We start from the raw sequence: 19,325 nt of genomic DNA on the forward strand, positions 1-19,325 counted from the left end.
TATTTTTCTAATAAATTATTTTTAATAATTGATTTCATTATTTTGGAGATTTTTTGAAAAAACTGTACATTTTTACTTTTTGACAAAAAAAAATACTTTTTTAACTTCTGGAGAAAAAAAAATACTTTTTTTGACTTCTTGACAAAAAAATACTTTTTTCTCGACTTCGTGCGAAAGAAAATACTTTTTTTTTTAAATGCAAAGAAGAGAAAAAAATTAATCAAAGGTGCAAAATTAATAGAAAATATTTTGAATGTAGATAAAAATATTTTATTATTTTCAATTGCGCAAAAGTTTTTTTGTGTTTTTTTAAAAAAAAAGAAGAAGAAATGAAGTCAATCTCTATTTTCTTATCGATGAATCTTGATGTAAAAGTAATGGCGCACGTTCTTGTTTCACTTCGGGAAGCGTTGCTAATTCCTGAACTGGACCTGGTTGCCATATACTTCTTGTTGCCACTTCATGATAACCCCGTCTCCTTACCTGAAATTTACCAACAAAAAGAGATTTAATCTCGAATATCCAGATTCAAACATTATTCACTTCTCTCTCTCTCATCTCTCGAAGTTTAAATTCGAGAATTTTTTTTCCTCTCGTTTATATAGTCGTCGAACTATACGAAAAAACCGTAATTAAATCAAGAAAAAAATTTAACTCAATCCCAAGTATAAAATGAAATTTGTGAAAAAAGAATTTTGGAAAAAAGGGTAAAAAAAATTAACAGAGACGTGACATTTTTACGAGAAAAATTGAGAAGAGATGGACTTTTTTTTAATAAACGATGAATATCACTCAAGTTATTCGTTCAAGTAGAAAAAAATATTTCTTTAATACTTGAAATCATTTCATTAAAAAAAAAAAAATTCTTGCTAAAGTTAATTACTTTAGCAAGAATTTTTTTTTAAATTTGAATGAAAAATAATTTCTCTAATATTTGAAATCTATTCATTTCGATTTAAAAATGATTTCTTTAATATTTAAAATCATTTCATTTAAATTAAAAAAAAAATTATTCATAAAGTTAATTTTTTTATGTTTAATTTTAGGAAAGAAAATTCTTGTTGGTTAAATTACTTGTCTGTGATGGAGTTCGTGCAGGTACAACGTAGACAAACTCATGTCAGCGGCTGTCATTTCAATTGGAACTGTTAAATCGGCGACGAGTTCCTGACCGGAACCAAATACCGAAGCACCGAGCGATTGATTTGATAATCCCTGCTGCAAACTGTAGAGCAATCCTTTATCGGAATGCAAAGGTCCTTCAGCCTTATGTAAACGACCCATAAAAGTTCGCGGCGGAATATTAGATCGAGCACTACACGTCTCATCGCCACCCATTGACGTCGATGATGATGTGCCCGCTTCATTTGACATTGCATTACTCATACTCGGAACGCTCAATTGATTTGGCATCACACTCCGAATAATATTCGTCACAATGTCATTGTACTGAAACAAAAGGAAAAATTTATTTCATTAGAAAATACGAAATATTCATGAAATTAAAAAAAAAAGGAAAATTGATAAAAGAGGAAAATTTTTTTTATTGGAAAATACGAAATATTTATGAATTAAATAAAAATTTCTACAAACAATTCTTTTTAATATTCGATTATTTTCTTGAACTTTTTAATGCAAATTCTTCTCTAAATCATTTATTTTTAATAATTTATAGAAAGTTCTTTAAGAATTCAATTATTCAAAAATAAAAAAGAAAAATCCACTTAAAATACAATTGTTTTCAATTCAATTTTCCAAAATTTTGATTATTCGAGAATTTTTAAATTAATTTGTTTATTAAAAAAAAAATTTAACGAATTTCAAAAAATTTCAATTGGAAGTTTTTGAAAACTAGAATTTTGAGATTTGTTTCCAAAAATTTCGACTACATCTTAATATTTTAAAATTCCATTTTCAAAATTTTTAATAAAAATTTGTCTCTAAATCAATTATTTTCAATTGTTCTTAAATTCAATATTGAAATATTTTTAAAATAATTGAATTTCTGAAATTTAGTATTGAATTTTGAATATTGAAATATTTTAAAAATAATATTGAATTTCTTAAATTTAATATTGAAATATTTTTAAAATAATTGACTTTCTTGAATTCAATAAATTAAAATATTTTCAAATTTTATTTTTAAAAAAATTGTAATGGAAATTTTTTAAGAATTTATTTTGTTTTTAAATGTTTGAATATAGTTTTTCAAACTTAATTTCCATACATTTTTATTTACAAAATTTTAATTATTTTTAAAAACTATTTCCATTTCTATTTTTGTTTCGTAATTTTTTCCCAGAGTTCGTTTAGTAAAAATTCTATTTAATTCCCATTAGATTGAATTTCGACAATATCCAATTTCTATTCAAATCAAATTCTTGAATAACAGGAAACTCTTCCTTTTGTATTGAAGAAACAATTCCATTTTGTCAAATTTTTTCTAACTATTGTAATTGAATCGAATTTCGTTCTTTGAATTTTAGAATCCATCCAAGGACCCCGCAGGAAATATGTACATTAATCCTGTTTTTAAGATTGAAAATTTACTTTTTGGACTTATTAAAATTTTTGAGAAATCATGGTCCTGTTTATAATTAAAATTCTTCAAAAATGTCATCATTTTTATTTATACTTTTCAAAAATTCAATTATTCTTAAAAGATTTAACCAAATTTTAATTGTTTGGAAATTTTTCAAAATTGAAAAACTATTATCGTTCAAAAATTATTTTAAAATATTTATAAAGTTTTTAAAAATAATTGAATTCCTGTGAAAATTTTATTATTTATGAAAATAATTGATTTATTTCGAATAGAAATTTATTAAAAATTTTGTAAATTATTGAAGTTCCTGTGAAATTTTGCCAAGAATTTTATTAAAGTTTTTAAAAATAATTGAATTTCGAAAAGGAATTGTATTATTTATAAAGATAATTGAAATTTTGACGAGAGTTTTTAAAAAATTTTTGAACATAATTGAATTTTGGAGAAGAATTTTATTATTTTTAAAGATATAATTGAAATGACCAGAATTTCTTTTTAATTTTTGAATATAATTGAATTTCTGCGAAAAATTTTAGTATACTTTTAAAAATAATTGAATTTCTGGAATTATTTGTAACTTTTCCAAAATTTAATTTTTTTTTTTAGTATTTTTAACTAAAATTTTTTTATCAATCTGGTATTTATGAAAATTGTAAAAATGATTCATGAAATAATTTATAAGTCATAATTTTATGATAGTTCTTGTAAAATTAAGTAATTTAAGAAGAAATTATTGTCTGAAATAGAAAAAATTCAAGGTTTTGTATTAAAATTCGTGGTAATTTCATAGTTTACGAGGCAAACAAAAACCTGTGGCAACCCTGTTTATGTATTTAAAATTTAAATAATTTTGAATTCTAGAAGAACTTTTGGAATGAAAATGAAATTATTTGCCAATTCCATGATTTCCAGGTTCCCTGATTTTATGTAGTTCTGAATTGTATTTAGAAAATGAATTGAAATAAAATGAAATAACTTACGCCTGGGCCGAGACTAGACAAGCTATTAAGACTCATATAGAGAGGATTCAATTCATTAATATTTGTAGCTGCCTCTCTGCGTGCTCTCTCCTTGAGAGCAGTGACGAAAGTTTCAGCATGACTAGGTGGCTTCCATTCAGGATTCGTGAGTGTAAAATGAATCAGGGACAATTCAGTTTTTCCATCCTCCGCCTGCGTATATTGATTCGACAATGGATGAAGTTTATCATGATCCGTGCCATAGTGATTGTCATAGCCAGTAACTCGTGCATCCAATACACTCTGACCGACAGTCTGCCACATTGGATTACCATGCTTTCTCACATCCATTTGGGCAAAGCTACAAACATCACCAACGCCAGTCACTTCAATTGTAAAATTTCTATAAAAATCAACAATATCCAATGCCCTTGGTCTCATGTGAAAACACAATATAAATGGCGTTAACAATGGCGAGATGAGCTCCTCAATAATATGCACGAGTTTAAATTGAAATAATTGTGCAACTTGTGAGCGTGTCGCTTGCGTGTGGGCACGATCCTTCCAACTGTCGGGACGATAATGTGTGTGCGCCAATACTGCGGTCAATAATGTCTCGGGACACCAGACTAAATTTTCATCGGGTAAAAATGCCCTTCCGGCGGCGGCAATTGTTCCAAATACTGTCATTGTCGCTACGAAATGCTCCACCGTTACAACGCCATCGTCATAAATTGTTAGACCCACCATTATTATGAAAATTCCACCGCTTATGAAGACAATATTTTGAGCGATTATCGTTATTAATGGCGAGGTGAATATATCCATGTATTTTTTTGCTGGACGGTATGCGCGACTTAGACGAGCATTTAGCTCGTGCTCGAGTTCGTTGAAATGACGGAGATAGAGGCGACTAAAGGGCGACCACATTCTTAGTCCAAGGGCTCCTGGTTCTCTCTTGATAAGCTGCGAAAAAAGAAATTTTATTATTTATCAAGAAAAAATTAAATTAAGTGAATTAAATTAATCAAATTAAAATTAAATTATTACTAAAGAAAATAGAAAACTAACAAAAAAAGAAGTCATGAAAACAACAGGCTTCAGATCGACATTAAGACACAAGAAAAGTCGCTAAAGTCGATTAAAAATACAAAAAAAGTCGAAAAAGTCAGTGTTGCAACAAAAATTTTCTCTTGTAACTGTAATTATTATCCATGTTTTCTTTACAGTTATTAAAGTATAATATTTTAAAAAAATTATAATAAACTCTTAAAATAAAGGAAAAATGCAGAAAAACAAATTTTGATAAAATTTTATAAAGATACCAAACTTTGGAATTTTCAAAATAAGTAAATTTCAATTTTTTTGGAAAAGTGTGATAACTTTTTATAATTTTGTTCTACGGAAATGTGTCTAAAGGAAAAGTTGTTTGTTTTTAAACCAAATTTAAAGAAAAAAACAGAAAAACAGATTTTCGTAAAAATTTAAAAAGATACCAAACTTTGGAATTTTCAAAATAAGTAAATTTCAATTTTTTGGAAAATTGTGATAACTTTTTAGAATTTTGTTCTACGGAAATGTGTCTAAAGGAAAAGTTGTTTGTTTTTAAACCAAATTTAAAGAAAAACAGAAAAACAGATTTTCATAAAAATTTAAAAAGATACCAAACTTTGGAATTTTCAAAATAAGTAAATTTCAATTTTTTTGGAAAATTGTGATAACTTTTTATAATTTTGTTCTACAAAAAATTGTTTAAAGGAAAAGTTGCTTATTTTTAAACCAAATTTAAGGAACAAAACAGAAAAACTGATTTTGATAAAATTTTAAAAAGATACCAAACTTTGGAATTTTCAAAATAAATAAATTTCAATTTTTTTGGAAAAGTGTGATAACTTTTTATAATTTTGTTATACAAAAAAGTGTTTAAAAGAAAAGTTGCTTATTTTTAAACCAAATTTAAGGAACAAAACAGAAAAACTGATTTTGATAAAATTTTAAAAAGATACCAAAGTTTGGAATTTTTAAAATAAATAAATTTCAATTTTTTTTGGAAAATTGTGATAACTTTTTAGAATTTTGTTCTACAAAAAAGTGTTCAAAGGAAAAGTTGTTTGTTTTTAAACCAAATTTAAGGAAAAAAACAGAAAAACAGATTTTCATAAAAATTTAAAAAGATACCAAACTTTGGAATTTTCAAAATAAGTAAATTTCAATTTTTTGGAAAATTGTGATAACTTTTTAAAATTTTGTTCTACGAAAATGTGTCTAAAGGAAAAGTTGTTTGTTTTTAAACCAAATTTAAGGAAAAAAACAGAAAAACAGATTTTGATGGAAATTTTCAAAAGATATCAAACTTTCGAATTTTCAAAATCAATAATTTTCAATTTTTTGGAAAATTGTGATAACTTTTTTGATTTTTGTTCTACTAAAAAGTGATCAATGGAAAAGTTGCTGGTTTTTTAACTAAATTTAAGGAAAAGTGCAGAAAAACAGATTTTCATAAAAATTTAAAAAGATACCAAACTTTGGAATTTTTAAAATAAGTAAGTTTCAATTTTTTTGGAAAAGTGTGATAACTTTTTAAAATTTTGTTCTACGAAAATGTGTCTAAAGGAAAAGTTGCTGGATTTTGAACCAAATATAAGGAACAAAACAGAAAAACAGCTTCTTATAAAAATTTAAAAAGATACCAAACTTTGGAATTTTTAAAATAAATAAATTTCATTTTTTTTGGAAAATTGTGATAACTTTTTAGAATTTTGATCTACAAAAAATTGTTTGAAGGAAAAGTTGCTGGTTTTTGAACCAAATTTAAGGAACAAAACAGAAAAACAGATTTTCATAGAAATTTAAAAAGATACCAAACTTTGGAATTTTCAAAAAAAGTAAATTTCAATTTTTTTGGAAAATTGTGATAACTTTTTAGAATTTTGTCCTACAAAAAAGTGTTTCAAGGAAAAGTTGCTGGTTTTTTAACCAAATTTAAGGAAAAGTGCAGAAAAACAGATTTTGATAAAATTTTAAAAAGATACCAAACTTTGGAATTTTTAAAATAAGTAAATTTCAATTTTTTTGGAAAAGTGTGATAACTTTTTTGATTTTTGTTCTACAAAAAAGTGTTTAAAGGAAAAGTTGTTTGTTTTTGAACCAAAAAACAGAAAAACAGATTTTCGTAAAAATTTAAAAAGATACCAAACTTTGGAAATTTCATAATAAGTAAATTTCAATTTTTTTTGGAAAATTGTAATAACTTTTTAGAATTTTGTTCTACAAAAAAGTGTTCAAAGGAAAAGTTGTTTGTTTTTAAACCAAATTTAAGGAAAAAAACAGAAAAACAGATTTTCATAAAAATTTAAAAAGATACCAAACTTTGGAATTTTCAAAATAAGTAAATTTCAATTTTTTGGAAAATTGTGATAACTTTTTAAAATTTTGTTCTACGAAAATGTGTCTAAAGGAAAAGTTGTTTGTTTTTAAACCAAATTTAAGGAAAAAAACAGAAAAACAGATTTTGATGGAAATTTTCAAAAGATATCAAACTTTCGAATTTTCAAAATCAATAATTTTCAATTTTTTGGAAAATTGTGATAACTTTTTTGATTTTTGTTCTACTAAAAAGTGATCAATGGAAAAGTTGCTGGTTTTTTAACTAAATTTAAGGAAAAGTGCAGAAAAACAGATTTTCATAAAAATTTAAAAAGATACCAAACTTTGGAATTTTTAAAATAAGTAAGTTTCAATTTTTTTGGAAAAGTGTGATAACTTTTTAAAATTTTGTTCTACGAAAATGTGTCTAAAGGAAAAGTTGCTGGATTTTGAACCAAATATAAGGAACAAAACAGAAAAACAGCTTCTTATAAAAATTTAAAAAGATACCAAACTTTGGAATTTTTAAAATAAATAAATTTCATTTTTTTTGGAAAATTGTGATAACTTTTTAGAATTTTGATCTACAAAAAATTGTTTGAAGGAAAAGTTGCTGGTTTTTGAACCAAATTTAAGGAACAAAACAGAAAAACAGATTTTCATAAAAATTTAAAAAGATACCAAACTTTGGAATTTTCAAAATAAGTAAATTTCAATTTTTTGGAAAATTGTGATAACTTTTTAAAATTTTGTTCTACGAGAATGTGTCTAAAGGAAAAGTTGTATGTTTTTAAACCAAATTTGAGGAACAAAACAGAAAAACTGATTTTGATAAAATTTTAAAAAGATACCAAAGTTTGGAATTTTTAAAATAAAAAAATTTCAATTTTTTTGGAAAATTGTGATAACTTTTTTGATTTTTGTTCTACTAAAAAGTGATCAATGGAAAAGTTGCTGGTTTTTTAACCAAATTTAAGGAAAAGTGCAGAAAAACAGATTTTCATAAAAATTTAAAAAGATACCAAACTTTGGAATTTTTAAAATAAGTAAATTTCAATTTTTTTGGAAAAGTGTGATAACTTTTCAAAATTTTGTTCTACGAAAATGTGTCTAAAGGAAAAGTTGTTTGTTTTTAAACCAAATTTGAGGAAAAAAACAGAAAAACAGATTTTCATAAAAATTTAAAAAGATATCAAACTTTCGAATTTTCAAAATCAATAATTTTCAATTTTTTGGAAAATTGTGATAACTTTTTAAAATTTTGTTCTACGAAAATGTGTCTAAAGGAAAAGTTGTTTGTTTTTAAACCAAATATAAGGAAAAAAACAGAAAAAAAGATTTTGATGAAATTTTCAAAAGATACCAAACTTTGGAATTTTCAAAATAAATAAATTACAATTTTTTTGGAAAATTGTGATAACTTTTTTGATTTTTGTTCTACTAAAAAGTGTTCAATGGAAAAGTTGTTTGTTTTTGATCGAAATTTAAGGAAAAGTCCAGAAAAACAGATTTTGATAAAATTTTAAAAAGATACTAAACTTTGGAATTTTCAAAATCAATAATTTTCAATTTTTTGGAAAATTGTGATAACTTTTTAAAATTTTGTTCTACGAAAATGTGTCTAAAGGAAAAGTTGTTTGTTTTTAAACCAAATTTAAGGAAAAAAACAGAAAAACAGATTTTGTAAAAATTTTAAAAAGATACCAAACTTTGGAATTTTTAAAATAAGTAAATTTCAATTTTTTTGGAAAAGTGTGATAACTTTTAAAAATTTTGTTCTACGAAAATGTGTCTAAAGGAAAAGTTGTTTGTTTTTAAACCAAATTTGAGGAAAAAAACAGAAAAACAGATTTTCATAAAAATTTAAAAAGATATCAAACTTTCGAATTTTCAAAATCAATAATTTTCAATTTTTTGGAAAATTGTGATAACTTTTTAAAATTTTGTTCTACGAAAATGTGTCTAAAGGAAAAGTTGTTTGTTTTTAAACCAAATTTAAGGAAAAAAACAGAAAAACAGATTTTGATGAAATTTTAAAAAGATACCAAACTTTGGAATTTTCAAAATAAGTAAATTTCAATTTTTTGGAAAATTGCGATAACTTTTTAAAATTTTGTTCTACGAGAATGTGTCTAAAGGAAAAGTTGTATGTTTTTAAACCAAATTTGAGGAACAAAACAGAAAAACTGATTTTGATAAAATTTTAATAAGATACCAAAGTTTGGAATTTTTAAAATAAATAAATTTCAATTTTTTTGGAAAATTGTGATAACTTTTTTGATTTTTGTTCTACTAAAAAGTGATCAATGGAAAAGTTGCTGGTTTTTTAACCAAATTTAAAGAAAAGTGCAGAAAAACAGATTTTCATAAAAATTTAAAAAGATACCAAACTTTGGAATTTTCAAAATAAGTAAATTTCAATTTTTTTGGAAAATTGTGATAACTTTTTAGAATTTTGTTCTACGGAAATGTGTCTAAAGGAAAAGTTGTTTGTTTTTAAACCAAATTTAAGGAAAAAAACATAAAAACAGATTTTCATAAAAATTTAAAAAGATACCAAACTTTGGAATTTTCAAAATAAGTAAATTTAAATTTTTTGGAAAATTGTGACAACTTTTTAAAATTTTGTTCTACGAAAATGTGTCTAAAGGAAAAGTTGTTTGTTTTTAAACCAAATTTAAGGAAAAAAACAGAAAAACAGATTTTGATGAAATTTTAAAAAGATACCAAACTTTGGAATTTTCAAAATAAGTAAATTTCAATTTTTTGGAAAATTGTGATAACTTTTTAGAATTTTGTTCTACGGAAATGTGTCTAAAGGAAAAGTTGTTTGTTTTTAAACCAAATTTAAGGAAAAAAACATAAAAACAGATTTTCATAAAAATTTAAAAAGATACCAAACTTTGGAATTTTCAAAATAAGTAAATTTCAATTTTTTGGAAAATTGTGATAACTTTTTAAAATTTTGTTCTACGAGAATGTGTCTAAAGGAAAAGTTGTATGTTTTTAAACTAAATTTGAGGAAAAAAACAGAAAAACAGATTTTCATAAAAATTTAAAAAGATATCAAACTTTCGAATTTTCAAAATCAATAATTTTCAATTTTTTGGAAAATTGTGATAACTTTTTAAAATTTTGTTCTACGAAAATGTGTCTAAAGGAAAAGTTGTTTGTTTATAAACCAAATTTAAGGAAAAAAACAGAAAAACAGATTTTCGTAAAAATTTAAAAAGATACCAAACTTTGGAAATTTCATAATAAGTAAATTTCAATTTTTTTGGAAAAGAGTGATAACTTTTTAGAATTCTGTTCTACGGAAATGAGTCTAAAGGAAAAGTTGTTTGTTTATAAACCAAATTTAAAGAAAAAAGCAGAAAAACAGATTTTTATAAAATTTTAAAAAGATACCAAACTTTGGAATTTTTAAAATAAATAAATTTCATTTTTTTTGGAAAATTGTGATAACTTTTTAGAATTTTGTTCTACAAAAAAGTGTTTGAAGGAAAAGTTGCTGGTTTTTGAACCAAATTTAAGGAAAAGTGCAGAAAAACAGATTTTGATAAAATTTTAAAAAGATACCAAACTTTAGGAATTTTCAAAATTAATAGATTTCATTTTTTTTGGAAAATTGTGATAACTTTTTAGAATTTTGTTATACAAAAAAGTGTTTAAAAGAAAAGTTGCTTGTTTTTAAACCAAATTTAAGGAAAAGTGCAGAAAAACAGATTTTCATAAAAATTTAAAAAGATACCAAACTTTGGAATTTTTAAAATAAGTAAATTTCAATTTTTTTGGAAAAGTGTGATAACTTTTAAAAATTTTGTTCTACGAAAATGTGTCTAAAGGAAAAGTTGTTTGTTTTTAAACCAAATTTGAGGAAAAAAATAGAAAAACAGATTTTCATAAAAATTTAAAAAGATATCAAACTTTCGAATTTTCAAAATCAATAATTTTCAATTTTTTGGAAAATTGTGATAACTTTTTAAAATTTTGTTCTACGAAAATGTGTCTAAAGGAAAAGTTGTTTGTTTATAAACCAAATTTAAGGAAAAAAAACATAAAAACAGATTTTCATAAAAATTTAAAAAGATACCAAACTTTGGAATTTTCAAAATAAGTAAATTTCAATTTATTGGAAAATTGTGATAACTTTTTAAAATTTTGTTCTACGGAAATGTGTCTAAAGGAAAAGTTGTTTGTTTTTAAACCAAATTTAAGGAAAAAAACATAAAAACAGATTTTCATAAAAATTTAAAAAGATACCAAACTTTGGAATTTTCAAAATAAGTAAATTTCAATTTTTTGGAAAATTGTGATAACTTTTTAAAATTTTGTTCTACGAAAATGTGTCTAAAGGAAAAGTTGTTTGTTTTTAAACCAAATTTAAGGAAAAAACATAAAAACAGATTTTCATAAAAATTTAAAAAGATACCAAACTTTGGAATTTTCAAAATAAGTAAATTTCAATTTTTTGGGAAAATTGTGATAACTTTTTTGATTTTTGTTCTACAAAAAAGTGTTTAAAGGAAAAGTTGTTTGTTTTTGAACCAAATTTAAAGAAAAAAACAGAAAAACAGATTTTCGTAAAAATTTAAAAAGATACCAAACTTTGGAAATTTCATAATAAGTAAATTTCAATTTTTTTGGAAAATTGTGATAACTTTTTAGAATTTTGTTCTACAAAAAAGTGTTCAAAGGAAAAGTTGTTTGTTTTTAAACCAAATTTAAGGAAAAAAACAGAAAAACAGATTTTTATAAAATTTTAAAAAGATACTAAACTTTAGAATTTTCAAAATAAGTAAATATCAATTTTTTTGGAAAAGAGTGATAACTTTTTAGAATTCTGTTCTACGGAAATGAGTCTAAAGGAAAAGTTGTTTGTTTATAAACCAAATTTAAGGAAAAAAGCAGAAAAACAGATTTTTATAAAATTTTAAAAAGATACTAAACTTTGGAATTTTCAAAATAAGTAAATTTCAATTTTTTTGGAAAAGTGTGATAACTTTTTAGAATTCTGTTCTACGGAAATGAGTCTAAAGGAAAAGTTGTTTGTTTATAAACCAAATTTAAGGAAAAAACATAAAAACAGATTTTCATAAAAATTTAAAAAGATACCAAACTTTGGAATTTTTAAAATGAATAATTTTCAATTTTTTGGAAAATTGTGATAACTTTTTAAAATTTTGTTCTACGAAAATGTGTCTAAAGGAAAAGTTGTTTGTTTTTAAACCAAATTTAAGGAAAAAAACAGAAAAACAGATTTTGATGGAAATTTTCAAAAGATATCAAACTTTCGTATTTTCAAAATCAATAATTTTCAATTTTTTGGAAAATTGTGATAACTTTTTTGATTTTTGTTCTACTAAAAAGTGATCAATGGAAAAGTTGATGGTTTTTTAACCAAATTTAAGGAAAAGTGCAGAAAAACAGATTTTCATAAAAATTTAAAAAGATACCAAACTTTGGAATTTTTAAAATAAGTAAATTTCAATTTTTTTGGAAAAGTGTGATAACTTTTTAAAATTTTGTTCTACGAAAATGTGTCTAAAGGAAAAGTTGTTTGTTTTTAAACCAAATTTAAGGAAAAATGCAGAAAAACAAATTTTGATAAAATTTTATAAAGATACCAAACTTTGGAATTTTCAAAATAAGTAAATTTCAATTTTTTTGGAAAAGTGTGATAACTTTTTATAATTTTGTTCTACGGAAATGTGTCTAAAGGAAAAGTTGTTTGTTTTTAAACCAAATTTAAAGAAAAAAACAGAAAAACAGATTTTCGTAAAAATTTAAAAAGATACCAAACTTTGGAATTTTCATAATAAGTAAATTTCAATTTTTTGGGAAAATTGTGATAACTTTTTAGAATTTTGTTCTACGAAAATGTGTCTAAAGGAAAAGTTGTTTGTTTTTAAACCAAATTTAAGGAAAAAAACATAAAAACAGATTTTCATAAAAATTTAAAAAGATACCAAACTTTGGAATTTTCAAAATAAGTAAATTTCAATTTTTTGGAAAATTGTGATAACTTTTAAAAATTTTGTTCTACGAGAATGTGTCTAAAGGAAAAGTTGTATGTTTTTAAACCAAATTTGAGGAAAAAAACAGAAAAACAGATTTTCATAAAAATTTAAAAAGATATCAAACTTTCGAATTTTCAAAATCAATAATTTTCAATTTTTTGGAAAATTGTGATAACTTTTTAAAATTTTGTTCTACGAAAATGTGTCTAAAGGAAAAGTTGTTTGTTTATAAACCAAATTTAAGGAAAAAAGACATAAAAACAGATTTTCATAAAAATTTAAAAAGATACCAAACTTTGGAATTTTCAAAATAAGTAAATTTCAATTTTTTGGAAAATTGTGATAACTTTTTAGAATTTTGTTCTACGGAAATGTGTGTAAAGAAAAAGTTGTTTGTTTTTAAACCAAATATAAGGATAAAAACAGAAAAACAGATTTTCATAAAAATTTAAAAAGATACCAAACTTTCGAATTTTCAAAATAAATAAATTTCCATTTTTTTGGAAATTTGTGATAACTTTTTAGAATTTTGTTCTACAAAAAATTGTTTAAAGGAAAAGTTGCTTGTTTTTAAACCAAATTTAAGGAAAAGTGCAGAAAAACAGATTTTGATAAAATTTTAAAAAGATACCAAACTTTGGAATTTTAAAAATAAATAAATTTCAATTTTTTTGGAAAATTGGGATAACTTTTTAGAATTTTGTTCTACAAAAAAGTGTTTAAAGGAAAAGTTGTTTGTTTTTAAACCAAATTTAAAGAAAAAAACAGAAAAACAGATTTTCGTAAAAATTTAAAAAGATACCAAACTTTGGAATTTTCATAATAAGTAAATTTCAATTTTTTGGGAAAATTGTGATAACTTTTTAGAATTTTGTTCTACGAAAATGTGTCTAAAGGAAAAGTTGTTTGTTTTTAAACCAAATTTAAGGAAAAAAACAGAAAAACAGATTTTCATAAAAATTTAAAAAGATATCAAACTTTCGAATTTTTAAAATCAATAATTTTTAATTTTTTGGAAAATTGTGATAACTTTTTTGATTTTTGTTTTACTAAAAAGTGTTCAATGGAAAAGTTGTTTGTTTTTGATCGAAATTTAAGGAAAAGTCCAGAAAAACAGATTTTGATAAAATTTTAAAAAGATACCAAACTTTGGAATTTTTAAAATAAGTAAATTTCAATTTTTTTGGAAAAGTGTGATAACTTTTAAAAATTTTGTTCTACGAAAATGTGTCTAAAGGAAAAGTTGCTGGTTTTTGAACCAAATTTAAGGAACAAAACAGAAAAACAGATTTTCATAGAAATTTTAAAAGATACCAAACTTTGGAATTTTCAAAAAAAGTAAATTTCAATTTTTTTGGAAAATTGTGATAACTTTTTAGAATTTTGTCCTACAAAAAAGTGTTTCAAGGAAAAGTTGCTGGTTTTTTAACCAAATTTAAGGAAAAGTGCAGAAAAACAGATTTTGATAAAATTTTAAAAAGATACCAAACTTAAGGAATTTACAAAATTAATAAATTTCATTTTTTTTTGGAAAATTGTGATAACTTTTTAGAATTTTGTTATACAAAAAAGTGTTTAAAAGAAAAGTTGCTTGTTTTTAAACCAAATTTAAGGAACAAAACAGAAAAACTGATTTTCATAAAAATTTAAAAAGATATCAAACTTTCAAATTTTCAAAATCAATAATTTTCAATTTTTTGGAAAATTGTGATAACTTTTTAAAATTTTGTTCTACGAAAATGTGTCTAAAGGAAAAGTTGTTTGTTTTTAAACCAAATTTAAGGAAAAAAACAGAAAAACAGATTTTGATGAAATTTTAAAAAGATACCAAACTTTGGAATTTTCAAAATAAGTAAATTTCAATTTTTTGGAAAATTGTGATAACTTTTTAGAATTTTGTTCTACGGAAATGTGTCTAAAGGAAAAGTTGTTTGTTTTTAAACCAAATTTAAGGAAAAAAACATAAAAACAGATTTTCATAAAAATTTAAAAAGATACCAAACTTTGGAATTTTCAAAATAAGTAAATTTCAATTTTTTGGAAAATTGTGATAACTTTTTAAAATTTTGTTCTACGAAAATGTGTCTAAAGGAAAAGTTGTTTGTTTTTAAACCAAATTTAAGGAAAAAAACATAAAAACAGATTTTCATAAAAATTTAAAAAGATACCAAACTTTGGAATTTTCAAAATAAGTAAATTTCAATTTTTTGGAAAATTGTGATAACTTTTAAAAATTTTGTTCTACGAGAATGTGTCTAAAGGAAAAGTTGTATGTTTTTAAACCAAATTTGAGGAAAAAAACAGAAAAACAGATTTTCATAAAAATTTAAAAAGATATCAAACTTTCGAATTTTCAAAATCAATAATTTTCAATTTTTTGGAAAATTGTGATAACTTTTTAAAATTTTGTTCTACGAAAATGTGTCTAAAGGAAAAGTTGTTTGTTTATAAACCAAATTTAAGGAAAAAAGACATAAAAACAGATTTTCATAAAAATTTAAAAAGATACCAAACTTTGGAATTTTCAAAATAAGTAAATTTCAATTTTTTGGAAAATTGTGATAACTTTTTAGAATTTTGTTCTACGGAAATGTGTGTAAAGAAAAAGTTGTTTGTTTTTAAACCAAATATAAGGATAAAAACAGAAAAACAGATTTTCATAAAAATTTAAAAAGATACCAAACTTTCGAATTTTCAAAATAAATAAATTTCCATTTTTTTGGAAATTTGTGATAACTTTTTAGAATTTTGTTCTACAAAAAATTGTTTAAAGGAAAAGTTGCTTGTTTTTAAACCAAATTTAAGGAAAAGTGCAGAAAAACAGATTTTGATAAAATTTTAAAAAGATACCAAACTTTGGAATTTTAAAAATAAATAAATTTCAATTTTTTTGGAAAATTGGGATAACTTTTTAGAATTTTGTTCTACAAAAAAGTGTTTAAAGGAAAAGTTGCTTGTTTTTAAACCAAATTTAAGGAACAAAACAGAAAAACAGCTTTTCATAAAATTTTAAAAAGATACCAAACTTTGGAATTTTCAAAATAAATAAATTTCAATTTTTTTGGAAAATTGTGATAACTTTTTAGAATTTTGTTCTACAAAAAATTGTTTAAAGGAAAAGTTGCTGGTTTTTGAACCAAATTTAAGGAACAAAACAGAAAAACAGCTTTTCATAAAATTTTAAAATGATACGAAACTTTGGAATTTTCAAAATAAATAAATTTCAATTTTTTTGGAAACTTGTGATAACTTTTTTGATTTTTGTTCTACTAAAAAGTGATCAAAGGAAAAGTTGCTGGTTTTTTAACCAAATTTAAGGAAAAGTGCAGAAAAACAGATTTTGATAAAAATTTAAAAAGACACCAAACTTTGTAATTTTCAAAATAAGTAAATTTCAATTTTTTTGGAAAATTGTGATAACTTTTTAGAATTTTTTTCTACGGAAATGTGTCGAGAAAAATAGAAAAAAATTATCAATCCAAGGCCTGATAAGTCCATAAAGAGTCAGTAAAACCAGGAAAAAAATTACTCACATCGGCGTAGTTGAAAAAAAAGTATAAAATCTGCCACGACAGTATCAATGGGCATAAAATGAAATTTGCTACTCCAACATAAAGAATATGTTTCGATAATAGTTTCGCTAATTCTTGTCGCTTATTTTGCTTCTTGTAATCCTCCTTCAGATGCCAATTATTTTCAAACGGTGACCACGGACCCCCTGAAAATTAAAATTCTTAATATTTCGTATCAAAAAAATTCAGTTTCTTATCTAAAGAAATCGAAATAAAAACAAAATATAAATAAACAAATAAATGTAAATAAATATAATATAAAACAAAATTCAAATTTTGGCTAAAAAAATCGAAATAAAAATAAAATACTTTTTTAACTCACAGAATAATAATAATTCCATATTATATTTAAGTCCTCGAGTTAAAAAAATGACTTCTCCTATTATTGGCAATTTAAGTCTCACTGGTAATAAAGATTTGTTGATCATAGCTACCATATAATTTTTAAATCTTAATATTCTATGATAAATATCTAATTCGGTAAGTTCTTTTTTGTGTATGCACATTTCTTGTTCCTTTTGGACTTCTCTCACTTTCTTTTGCACTTCATACCAAGTGACATTTTGTAATTCTCTATCTTCAATTTTTAATGCACTATTAAAGAATAATTTAATATCCCAATATTGCGTCAAGTGATATAAACATTTAACTAAACGTAAAATCCAAAATATCGTCGCTACTGAAATAAAAATCCAGGTTATTAGGCCTGCACTTTGAGAACACTTTTTTACTGGCAAAAATGCATCAGTCATTTTAATCTTGAATGATGTACTATTTGCTGTTACTTTATCCCTGAAAGAGAGAAATAAAAATTATTTTTATTTTTTGTACACTTATTTTATTATTATCATTTTCTTTTTTTATTTAATAGTAAAAATTGCGATTGAATTTCTCACCTGAATAATATTGGATAGTCAACGCAATTAAATAAGAAAAGCGTAAAAATAACTACGAAGATAAATTGTCCTAGTTCGCAAAATTCTTTCGTCATCATACATATAAAGCCATTATTTTGATGATAATGATACATTCTTGTAAAAAATGAATCTAAATCTTCTATATGATTCCATCGAGTTTTATTATTTTCCGGCACAACGTGGATCATAACGCCTGATTCTTGTGGCGTTTCCTCGCGATCTTCATTTTCCTCTTCGCCATCGCCTTCTGAATAAGGTTCCAATTGCTGATAATTGACATCGAGAATTGTTGTCATCTAGAAATACAAAAAAAAAATCCCTTTAAATTTATTCTCTATATTCTAGAAATTGAAAATATATCCATATAATTATTTATTAAAGAGGAAAAAAAAATTCTAAATTAACTATAATAAAAGAAAATCTTTGAAAATAAAAAAAACTAAAGTTTATGATAAGATAGACTCAAGGGAAAAAATAATTAAAAATTCTTTTCAGAAGAAAACGAAAGAAAAAAAAGAAAATAAGGAAAAAGGAAAACAAAAAGAAAAAAGGAAACGAGAGAAAAACAGAAAAAAAGAATGAAAAGAAAAAAAAATTTCTAAAGAATCTAATTATTAGAGAATAAAGTCAAAAAGACACTCGTGCAAAAATGATATTAAACGATAATACGAATATCTTATTGATCTTTTTTTGGAGCCTTACCGTTTGTGTTCTGCGGTTTGGCTCCACACAGGTTATTACAGTGTCTCGTTTCATTCTTTCATGTTATAAACATTTAATGAAATGATATTCAATGACAGCTTCAATTTTATTCGTTAAATGATGGACAAATTTCACACATTCTGAATATCGAAAACATTCATTGCAGTGGTAAAAAAAATTTCTTTCCTTAATGATCATTTATGGTATTTATGAGTACAGAAATGTTTGTTTTTCTTTTACTGTAAAAATATGCTCCTACATGGTTCCTTCCATTCTTCTGTTTTTTTTTTTTTTTGCATAAACAGAAAGTTATCGTGAAAGTATATATGAATTCTCTATTATCATAATTTATTAAAAAGAGAAATCTTTGTATTGTAAAATAATCAACACTCTTCACTTGTTTTCTTTTTTTCAAAAATGGAACATTTTTTTAATCACATTCAAGATTTTTTTTATTTGTCAATTAGAGAAATTTTTGTATAGTATTTTTGTCCTTGAACATTTTATTTTTGAAAATTATTAACGTCATATTTTTCTTTGTAATATTGCGTGAAAAAAAAATTCTTTTTATATCTCGAGAAAAATAGAAGACAAATGAAAAAAGTTTTGTCATAAACAAATTAGGCAATTGACAGAAGAGAACAATATGAATTTAAAGGGCAAGTGCCAAATCAAATTAAGTTATTCGTTTTTCGAATTATGAAATGTAATTATAGTTATTACGTTTAGTAACTATTTAGAAATTTAGAAATTGAATCGAAATCAGCATTATTGAATGTGACATAAATGTTTAGTTATACAGCTGATCTCCATAAACAAAGCAACCATCGTACCTTCGTCAGCAAATTTTTTTTCTGTTCTTATTTTCACTGTTGATTATAATATTCTACTTCTCCAATGGAACACTCCAAACTGCACACTCACATTGTATTGCATGCTATTATTCACTGTTAATTTAGACACTTGTTTTTTTTAAAAAAGCATTACTCGTTGCTTGCGTTTGATCATTTTTCTTCCTCTTTGTATTCCATTTATTTGAGTCGTAGGTGTTGCGTATTGTCTCTTTAAAGTCGGTAACAACGATTTCTATATTGAAACGTTTGTCGATAAAACAGAATTCACTGGACACTATTTATTTGTTTGTTTACATGGTTTACATTACGTTTACAAGAAACAAATTTCTTTTTAATTTAAATTCCACCTCGAGAATTTCGAAATAAAAATAAAAAAAAGGTTTTTCTGTT

General features: G+C 23.4%; 1 protein-coding gene across 2 annotated transcripts; it reads right to left on the minus strand.

Annotated features, from left to right (window-relative positions):
* Positions 1-254: 254 nt before the first annotated feature.
* LOC122507183 (autophagy-related protein 9A) lies at positions 255-19,147 on the minus strand. 2 transcript variants are annotated; one of them, XM_043619772.1, is made up of 8 exons: positions 18,915-19,147; positions 18,082-18,136; positions 17,359-17,675; positions 16,785-17,254; positions 16,424-16,608; positions 3,526-4,470; positions 1,075-1,449; positions 255-483 (listed from the first exon to the last, which is right to left on the minus strand). In XM_043619772.1, exons 2-8 carry the CDS (start codon positions 18,133-18,135, stop codon positions 343-345), a joined length of 2,487 nt encoding a protein of 828 aa, XP_043475707.1. In that variant the 5' UTR covers position 18,136; positions 18,915-19,147; the 3' UTR covers positions 255-342. The 2 variants fall into 2 exon arrangements, with proteins under 2 accessions (XP_043475707.1, XP_043475708.1); XM_043619773.1 differs by lacking the exon at positions 18,082-18,136 and having other exon boundaries at positions 18,915-19,146.
* Between the last annotated feature and the right edge of the window lie 178 nt (positions 19,148-19,325).

This window comes from Leptopilina heterotoma, unplaced genomic scaffold (assembly GCF_015476425.1).
Source record: "Leptopilina heterotoma isolate Lh14 unplaced genomic scaffold, ASM1547642v1 Lhet_45, whole genome shotgun sequence".
In the NCBI taxonomy this organism is placed as follows: domain Eukaryota; kingdom Metazoa; phylum Arthropoda; class Insecta; order Hymenoptera; family Figitidae; genus Leptopilina; species Leptopilina heterotoma.